Source organism: Brassica oleracea, chromosome C1 (assembly GCF_000695525.1).
Source record: "Brassica oleracea var. oleracea cultivar TO1000 chromosome C1, BOL, whole genome shotgun sequence".
NCBI lineage: Eukaryota > Viridiplantae > Streptophyta > Magnoliopsida > Brassicales > Brassicaceae > Brassica > Brassica oleracea.
Genome location: NC_027748.1, coordinates 43,123,931 through 43,133,984, shown reverse-complemented (window position 1 = coordinate 43,133,984; position 10,054 = coordinate 43,123,931). Strand labels below are relative to the sequence as shown.

Below are 10,054 nucleotides of genomic sequence, written 5' to 3'. Positions count from 1 at the left end.
CCAAATCAAGCACCATCTTTGATATTTTATGTATTGTTGCTCACTATAAATACCATCACTCATCTCACTCTTTTGTACACCATTACATCTTCTTCTTCTTCTTTATAATAAACTCTCTCACTTATATTAGTGTTATTTGATTCATACGGGTATTGAATTCTATTCTTATTTAAATTTTTCGATACTATAAATTATAAGTTATTTCATAACAAATTATTTTTTAATACTACCTAGATAAATTAGTTTTAATCTAATTTTATATTATTTTTAAAGTTTTCATTTTTTTTAATGGTATAAATTTTATAAAAATAATTTTATATAGTTATATATATATATATATATATGTATAGTTATTGAATTTAAAATTAGCTTCAAATTTAAAATTTGGTTAAATTGGTTGTTCAGACCAACCATTGTCCGGTCCGGTCAAAACATTGATTTTTTACCGACAGAACATCCGAAACTACCCTTAACTTCGCTCACTCATTCTCTCCCCTTCTGAAAAGGGACGAGAGTTGCCCTAATTTAAAGTGTCGATAGTGCTGCAAAGGTTTTGCATTTTCAGTGTTTCTCTTGCTCCTAGTCTCTGCTACCAAAGGTAAGTGGTTTCTTAACCGGTGTTGTTGTCTTTGAGCTGTTTGGTAAAATTGAATTTTGCTTTAAGGAACGTTTTGTGTGTGTTTACACTGCAGTGAAAAAATGGATCTCTTGAGCGCTCTACCAGACGATGTTCGTTCTCACATACTATCCTTCCTCACCACAAAGGAAGCCGCTCTGACCTCTGTCCTCTCCAAGAAATGGCGTTATCTGTTCACACGTGTCCCCATCCTCGACGTCGACGACTCTGTCTTTCCATATCCGGAAGGCTTCATGGATTTTGTGGATCGTGTGTTGTCTCTCCAAGGTGACTCTCCCATCGAGAGATTCACCTTGAAGTGCGAAGACGGCGTTGATCCGGACCGTGTTAACGGTTGGATATGCAACGCGCTGCGACGTGGCGTCTCGGAGCTTTATCTCTCCATCAACTTCGAGGGCGAAGATTATCTTCTCCCTCGAGAGATGTTTTTGAGCAGGACGCTTGTGAAGCTGAAGTTAACGAGCGGGTTTGGTCTTCATTGGTGTACTGGACCTGACGCCACTTTCTTACCAATGCTTAAGACTCTTCACATTGCTTCGGAGATGATGAGCATGGACTGCGATGTCAAGATGGAGGAGTTTCTGGCTTGCTTCCCTGTGCTTGAGGAAGCAGAGATGACAAGCATGGACTGGATTGATCCGGTTGATACTGTGTCTAGTCCAACTCTCAAGAAGCTAACGGTTCACACCACGGGCATGAAAACCATTCAGAACCCAAAGAGCATCTCTTTCGTCACTCCAAGCCTGCTCTTCTTTGCTTACTCTGATTATGCTGCAGAGGACTATCCACTAGTTAAACTGAACAACGTAGCAGTGGCTAGAATCGCGCTTTCGTTGACTGAAGATCAAACCAGGAGAATGAGAGCGCCACGTAAGGATTTGTCAGAAGGTGATGTTGTTCTACAGTTTGGTAATGCGGTCAAGCTCATGAATGGCTTACAAAATGTTAAGGAGCTTCACTTGCATCCTGATACTCTTGAGGTTTGTTCTCTTCTATCTGGTCTAGTTGCTTAAACAGTAATTGCAAAATGTCTAGTTATGTTTTTTTCTTTCATGTTTTCAGGTGCTTTCTCAATGCTGTGAATCAATGCCTGTGTTCAACAACCTCAAGATGTTAATCATTACAAGTGACGAGGGTAGAGGATGGCAAGCAATGCCAGCTCTCCTAAGGAACTGTCCTCAGCTAGAGTTTCTACTCATTAAGGTGAAATTATATTTTTTTAAAAAAACCATGAAAATTGTGTTGAATTACTTAACAATATAAACCTTATTATCTTCTTGTATTTGTAGGGTCTGGTGCACCATGTGACAAACCAATGCGGTGACGCTTGTGACTGCATTCACAAGAAGCAAAAGGGACGTTCTCTCAAGTCATGTCCGGTGAAAGTGTTTGTGATCAGAGGGTTTACGGGAACGGTGAAAGAGATTAACATGATAGAGCATTTCTTGGACTATTTTCCTTGTTTGAAGAAGATGAATATCTATGTCGACGAAGATGTTCCTACGCCGCTTAAGTACGACCGTCGATTTGCCGAACGTGTCTTGGAGATGATAGAAGAGTTCGACTACTCGTACAGTTGCAGTGTCCAGCTCCTTTACGAGTGAAGTGGACTGCACAACGGAGACTCTGAGATCATCACCAAGGTAGATTGCTCAACCAAGTTTACTCAAATCTCTTGTGCTTCTATTGGTTCTAGTCTATTCTTGGAAGTTTATTAGTTTTAAATAGCTTTGAGGTTTTTGTAGTTAATTTACTTCTTTTTGTTTCGTGCAGAGAGGAGGATGGATCTTGTTTGCAGCACAATGTCAAGTCTCTAAGGACGTTTGTTTAGTTTTCTTTATTTTGATGTCGAACTTGATGGTGTTTCAAAACTCTGTTTTGTCTGCATTTTGGTTCGACCAAGACGTTTAATGGTCTGATTTACTCGGTTCAAGTTTTCATAATCGGATTATAAAATGAAAAAAAAAACATTCGGAATATACGTGTGTACGCGTGCCAGTAGCATATTTTCGTTTTGTTTTTTTAAGTATTCTTAAGAACAATAATTAAAGGTGTTTACTTGCGCCCGTTACAACATGCGTGATTGACGTTTCTGATGGACGGTGTGTTTACAAAAAAGCGCACACGTTAAACCAACCCAACATTTCTTCTTATGCGACCATCATTTCACTTGCGAAATACCCAAAACACCCTCAGCTTCCGCGTTACTTTATTAAATTCCACAAAATAGATAATTCCGTCGAACGCGTTACTTATATTAAAAATTAAAATTTTTTTAATAGAATGTCTTAATTCTCTCCAGCTTGTCCGAAAACCTCAACTCAAAAGAGAATACCAAAAGGTTATTAAAAAAAAACGGCTTTTTTCTCCCGCCGGCGTTTTGACAGTCGTCGTCACTGTTACCGTCTCGAAACCACCATACTACTTCAGTTAAAAAAAATAAAAGAGCAGCAGAGGGATCTTTGTATCTTCTTTCATTCTCATCTCTTCTCCTTTCTCCAATTATTTTACACAAATAATATTTTAATTCATGTAAGATCTCCCCCGAATAAAAAAATGAGGCAATGGTTGCCATCATAACGTGTATCAGTAGTAGTGCCGATGTATTTGGTCTCACGACTAAGTCCCTTCCTCCTCTTCTCCTCCTCCTCCTCCTTCCTTAACCAATTTGCGCAACACGACCACATGTGACTTCGTCTGTCAGAAAATATCTGATAAATTAAAAAGCGTTTTTCTTCTTCCAAACATCTTCGGAAGATCTGAAGCTCAACTTTCCTCTGTTACGGTCTCTCAGGTAACATAACATTGTCTACGATTCATTGTAATGTCAAAGTTTGAAATTTAAGTTTAGTGATGTTATAGATTTTTCCCTCTTTAGCTGCTTCAGATTTAAAGATTCTCTTCCTTTTTTTGTTGGGGGGTAAAAAGACAATGATCATTGTCTTTTTCGTTGTATTTATTATGTAATTTATGATAAGATCTTCTTCTTGTCTAGATCTATTGATGACCTGTTCATTTCTTGAATGTTATCTGATCTATGACAATGACTTGATGATTTGTCCTTTTAATCTCTCTCAGGGATCTGCCGGCTACAAAAGTCCGGTGGATATTTGTACTAGACGATCATGGCGTCTAATAACCATTTCACCAACAGTCGATCCAACCTCTCAACAAACTCCGACGCCGCCGAAGCCGCAAGAAACCACCAGCAGCAGCCACCCGGCGTGACATTCGCTCGGAGAACTTCCTCCGGACGCTACGTCAACTACTCGAGAGATGATCTCGACAGCGAACTCGGAAGCGTCGATTTCACAAACTACACGGTCCACATCCCCCCGACTCCAGACAACCAGCCCATGGACCCGTCCATCTCTCAAAAGGTCGAGGAGCAGTACGTGTCAAGCTCCCTGTTCACGGGCGGTTTCAACAGCGTCACGCGCGCTCATCTCATGGACAAAGTGATCGACTCCGAGACGAATCATCCGCAGATGGCGGGCGCTAAAGGGTCCTCTTGCGCTATCCCTGGTTGTGATGTGAAGGTGATGAGCGACGAGAGGGGTCAAGATCTTTTGCCTTGCGAGTGTGATTTCAAGATTTGTAGGGATTGCTTTGTGGACGCTGTGAAGACAGGAGGTGGGATCTGTCCCGGGTGTAAGGAGCCTTACAGGAACACGGATCTAACAGACTTGGCTGAGAACAATAACAAGGGGCAGCAGCAAAGGCCTATGCTTCCTCCACCTTCTGGTGGTGGTGGGTCCAAGATGGAGAGGAGATTGTCGTTGATGAAGTCAACTAAGTCCGGTTTGATGAGGAGTCAAACCGGGGATTTTGATCATAACCGGTGGTTGTTTGAGACGAGTGGGACTTACGGTTACGGTAATGCTTTTTGGACAAAGGATGGGAACTTAGGTAGTGAGAAGGATGGTCACGGTATGGGGCCGCAGGATCTAATGAGCAGACCGTGGAGACCGCTTACTCGGAAGCTCCAGATTCCTGCAGCTGTTATTAGTCCTTACAGGTGAAAAAATGTTTGTTCCTTATGTATCCAGTATATCATTATAATTTAGCTAAAAATAGCTAAAAATGCGGCGCTTAGTCGGCAAATCGGACCTAAACAAAGAAACTTTTGTAGAAGGATTTTTTTAAAAAACCGGTTAAGGTGTTTAAAAAAACGGTCTAAGCCTCCGCCTAATCAATAATTCCATATAAGGATTTCTTGAACATTTTAAACTTTCATTGATATTATTTTTTCTTGTGTAGGCTTTTGATATTTATAAGGATTGTTGTTCTTGCACTGTTCTTGATGTGGAGGATTAAGCACCAGAACCAAGATGCAATATGGCTATGGGGGATGTCTGTGGTTTGTGAGCTTTGGTTCGCCTTCTCTTGGCTTCTTGATCAGCTTCCGAAGCTGTGTCCTATTAACCGAGCTACTGACCTCAACGTTCTCAAAGAGAAATTCGAAACTCCCACACCGAGCAACCCGACAGGGAAGTCTGATCTCCCTGGACTAGACATGTTTGTATCAACAGCAGATCCGGAGAAAGAGCCTCCTCTCGTCACTTCCAACACCATTTTATCCATCCTAGCTGCTGACTACCCTGTGGAAAAGCTTGCCTGCTATGTCTCAGACGACGGAGGAGCGCTTCTGACGTTTGAAGCCATGGCTGAAGCAGCTAGTTTCGCAAACATATGGGTTCCTTTCTGTCGTAAACACAACATCTAGCCGAGGAATCCTGATTCGTATTTTAGTCTGAAGAGAGATCCTTACAAGAACAAGGTGAAAGCTGATTTTGTGAAGGATAGGAGGAGGGTGAAGCGTGAGTATGATGAGTTTAAGGTTAGGATCAACGGCTTGCCTGACTCTATCAGGCGACGTTCTGATGCTTATCACGCGAGGGAAGAGATTAAGGCCATGAAGGAGCAGAGACAGAACAGAGAGGATGAGATTGTGGAGCCGGTTAAGATTCCTAAAGCTACATGGATGGCTGATGGTACTCATTGGCCTGGAACTTGGATAAATTCTGCTCCTGATCATTCCCGGAGTGACCATGCTGGTATCATTCAGGTACAACATTTCGGTCCAGTTCAGCTATTTCATGTTTCTTTAGTTTGGAACAGTACTTTTAAAACCGGAAAAACCCGATGGTTGGACTAGGTTTGACCATGAATCAGTAGCGGATTGGATCCCAAAGTTATTGAACCGGATAAAAACCATTTAAACTATGAAAAATCCATAAACCAACCATATAAAAAACAATTTATATTTATAAAGTTTTATATATGATATTCATTTATACTTTAATTATGTACCATATTTACTAATATTACTTTTAAATAATATATTATAAATATATTGAACTACGTATAATCCAGTAGAACCATAATAAACCGTGAACCAAATAATTATTTAGTTTAGCTTCCAATCAGGTTTTAAAAACATTAGTTTGAAACATTCAGTTCACTCATAACTGAATTGGAACCAGAGTTTGGTTCCATTGAACAAGAATTTTGGTTTATTTCAGTTCAGTTTCTATGTCATCTCTTAGATCAATGTTTTTCTTTTTGATAAATGCAGGTGATGTTGAAGCCTCCTAGTGATGAGCCACTACATGGAGACTCTGAAGGGTTCTTAGATCTTACAGACGTCGACATTCGTCTACCCCTTCTGGTCTACGTCTCGCGTGAGAAACGACCAGGTTATGACCACAACAAGAAAGCAGGAGCCATGAATGCATTGGTCCGAGCATCCGCAATCATGTCCAACGGTCCATTCATACTAAATCTCGACTGTGATCATTACATATACAACTCTCAGGCTTTGAGAGAAGGAATGTGTTTCATGATGGACCGTGGCGGCGACCGCCTTTGCTACATTCAGTTCCCGCAGCGGTTCGAAGGCATTGACCCATCGGATCGGTACGCTAACCACAACACCGTCTTCTTCGATGTCAACATGAGGGCTCTTGATGGTTTGATGGGTCCGGTTTACGTCGGAACGGGTTGTCTCTTTAGAAGAATCGCCTTGTACGGATTCGACCCGCCGCGGTCTAAAGAACACAGTCCTGGATTCTGCAGCTGTTGCTTCCGTCGCAAGAAAAAGAAGAGCCGTGTCGCTGAAGAAAACAGATCTTTGAGAATGAGTGGTGGTGGTGGTGACTCGGATGATGACGAAGAGATGAGTCTTTCCTTGGTTCCTAAAAAGTTCGGAAACTCGACGTTCCTTATAGATTCGATCCCTGTAGCAGAGTTCCAAGGCCGTCCGCTCGCTGACCACCCGGCCGTGCAGAACGGACGACCTCCTGGAGCTCTCACCATCCCTCGTGAGCTTCTTGATGCGTCGACGGTGGCGGAAGCTATAGCAGTCATCTCATGTTGGTACGAAGATAAAACCGAGTGGGGGTCGAGGATCGGGTGGATCTACGGGTCCGTCACCGAAGACGTGGTGACCGGTTATAGAATGCATAACCGTGGATGGAAGTCAGTTTACTGCGTGACGAAACGTGACGCGTTCCGGGGCACGGCTCCTATAAACTTGACGGATAGGCTTCACCAGGTTCTCCGCTGGGCTACTGGCTCGGTGGAGATCTTCTTCTCGAGAAACAACGCCTTCCTCGCTTCCCCGAAGATGAAGATCCTCCAAAGAATCGCTTACCTTAACGTCGGAATCTATCCTTTCACTTCGATCTTCCTCATCGTCTACTGCTTCCTCCCCGCGCTCTCGCTCTTCTCAGGACAGTTCATAGTCCAAACGCTTAACGTCACGTTCCTCATCTATCTTCTTATCATCTCCATCACATTGTGTTTACTAGCTCTCCTCGAGATCAAATGGTCAGGAATCTCGTTGGAAGAATGGTGGAGAAACGAGCAGTTCTGGCTTATTGGAGGAACAAGCGCTCACTTAGCCGCCGTTATCCAAGGCTTGCTCAAAGTTGTGGCTGGAATCGAAATCTCTTTCACTCTGACGTCTAAATCAGGAGGAGACGATGTGGACGACGAGTTTGCGGATCTTTACGTAGTCAAATGGACGTCTCTGATGATTCCACCGATCACGATCATGATGGTGAATCTGATAGCTATCGCGGTTGGGTTTAGCAGGACGATATACAGTGTGATTCCGCAGTGGAGTAAGTTGATAGGAGGAGTGTTCTTTAGTTTCTGGGTGTTGGCTCATCTTTATCCTTTTGCTAAAGGGCTTATGGGAAGGAGAGGAAAGACTCCGACCATTGTTTATGTTTGGTCGGGACTTGTTGCCATTACTATTTCGCTGCTTTGGGTTGCTGTTAACCCACCTGCTGGTTCTACTCAAATTGGAGGATCTTTCACGTTTCCGTGATGAATAGGTTTGGTTTCTCCAAACTCCTTTGTTTTGAAATATGTATTTGTTGAAATCTCTTTGTAAGAGTCTTTGTTCTGTCCAAATGGTGCAGCGTCTTACAAGAAGGAGATTGGTCAAGGTCCTCAAGGACACAAAGTATAGTTGTCACGTAAAGCAAGTCAAAAACTAAGAACTTGTCTCATTGTCTATTTTTTTTTTCTTGCTGGAAAAGGACATTTTTTAATTTGTCTTTTCAAATTTTGTAATATTTGATTTGTTGGTGGAATCGTTTATGTTGCTACTGTTATATTATATGAAATGAAATTCATCAAACGATCACTGTTTCTTGATTTTTAATCTCACATACCCCAAATCCAATATACCCTAATCTCTTATACCCCTAATACAGTATCTCTAATCCCATATATCCCTAAATCCAATATACCATAATCTCTTATACCCTTTAACCCCTAATACCCCTATAATATAATAGAACTAATAATTAAAACAGGATTATGTATTTCAATTTTTTTTTTGTCAACCGAAGGATTATATTTGATCATTCAAAGATAAGAACTACACACGATTTGAAAAATGCAGTCAATCATTTGAGATACTTTTAGCTTATGCTTTTCAAATTTGATGCTAAATTTATACTATGTTGATATTTTATATAATACTCACTTCATTCCGTTTCAAAATAGACGATGTTTTATGGAGTTTTTTGATGTTTCAAAATAAACGATATTTTCGTATTTCAATGTACTTTTTAACTTTATCAAAAATTATGTAACTAATTATATTTTATAGTCTGTTTTGTGATTGATTGAATAATTTTTAATTTATATTTTAATGATATTTTTTAGATAAAAAATAAGTTTTTTAATGGCTGTGTCATATCCAGAAACTTCATGTATTTTTAGAGTATAATTTAAAACTTATTGAAATACATGATAGTGGTCTTTTATAAAAGCCCAAAGGCAACCATCAAGACAAAATAAGCCCAATACATTTAAAATGGGTCGGGTTATCAGGTCAAGTATCCAGATATTGAACCCGTCGTAGCCTAAACGGATCGGGTAACCGCCGAAACCCTACGAAAAACCTTGAGAACCTTCTCCACCACGATTTCTTTAAGAAAAATTTATTTGAGTTTTTGGGGGCGATTTTAATGAATTATGGATAATGATATTATGTTTAATTTGATTTTAATAAAAATAAGAACCAATGATCAACTGGTTTTGTTCTGACTTTCATTCATCTTATCTATTAAAAATTTAAAATAGAAGTTATGATTTTTTTTCATTTGTGATTCTTTTTTTTTTTGGGACCATTATTTTAATAAATGCATTTTATTAATACTAATAATATATATAATCTTTGAACTATTTTAATCATAATAGTTTTTGATATTTTTTCATTTTAAATATAATATAGTTATTAAACAATTCTAATAAATCTGTGTGTTAATAAGATTTTAGCAAGATCTTTATTAAGAAAACTTATATTTAAATATTTTCAATAATTTTGAAATATTATTATACATTAATATATTCAGTTTTCAATAATTTTGAAATATTATTATACATTAATATATTCAGTTATTCATTATATTTTCAGATTCTTACAGGTCCATGCCGTTTCATAGGAACCTAATATTAGACAAATAACCCATATACTTAAAAATTACAAACAATTTATAAAAAATAAAAATTAACATCCGCGCAGATCAAGTTATAGTTTAGATTATAACTATAATTTTTTTTTCTAGAACTTATCTCCAGCCTCTAGTCACATGGAGACATTTTTCACAATTGATTGGTTCGAGGTTTCCAGTCATTATTAATTTAATTACTCAACTACTACCCATGCACTCGATTTTAATACTCGTCATTGTATTGTACATCTCAACTACTTTTATGTATTCGATGATCTGAACAAAAACAAGTTTTATTGCCAAAAACTCATCAACACCAACCAAGATCTGAGAAAATGGAGGAAGAACTCACAAGATTGATCAAAATATGGATATCTGCAGTAATCTCCATATCATATTGTTACTACATACCACCTAGAATCAAATCTGGTGTTCCACGGTT

General features: G+C 39.3%; 2 protein-coding genes across 2 annotated transcripts; both read left to right on the top strand.

The window, feature by feature from the left end:
- The first annotated feature begins 474 nt into the window (after positions 1 to 474).
- LOC106337459 (F-box/LRR-repeat protein At3g03030-like) lies at positions 475 to 2,614 on the top strand. Its single transcript, XM_013776603.1, has 5 exons — positions 475 to 598; positions 693 to 1,617; positions 1,700 to 1,840; positions 1,927 to 2,280; positions 2,411 to 2,614. The coding sequence occupies exons 2-4, from the start codon at positions 700 to 702 to the stop codon at positions 2,239 to 2,241; spliced, it is 1,374 nt and encodes a 457-aa protein (XP_013632057.1). The 5' UTR covers positions 475 to 598; positions 693 to 699; the 3' UTR covers positions 2,242 to 2,280; positions 2,411 to 2,614.
- A 307-nt stretch (positions 2,615 to 2,921) lies between these two features.
- On the top strand, positions 2,922 to 8,305 carry LOC106337376 (cellulose synthase-like protein D3). The gene is given in 5 exon segments (XM_013776506.1): positions 2,922 to 3,431; positions 3,716 to 4,655; positions 4,898 to 5,705; positions 6,216 to 7,980; positions 8,068 to 8,305. Coding segments are annotated over 3 exon segments (3,459 nt in total). The 5' UTR covers positions 2,922 to 3,431; positions 3,716 to 3,762; the 3' UTR covers positions 7,974 to 7,980; positions 8,068 to 8,305.
- The last annotated feature ends 1,749 nt before the right edge of the window (positions 8,306 to 10,054 follow it).

What these genes read in the sequence shown, in the direction of transcription:
- LOC106337459 (XM_013776603.1), top strand. Translation starts at nt 700, where the DNA reads ATGGATCTCTTGAGCGCTCTACCAGACGATGTTCGTTCTCACATACTA. An exon ending in TGCATCCTGATACTCTTGAG is followed by an intron (nt 1,618 to 1,699) that starts GTTTGTTCTCTT and finishes TCATGTTTTCAG; the next exon opens with GTGCTTTCTCAATGCTGTGA. An exon ending in TAGAGTTTCTACTCATTAAG is followed by an intron (nt 1,841 to 1,926) that starts GTGAAATTATAT and finishes TTGTATTTGTAG; the next exon opens with GGTCTGGTGCACCATGTGAC.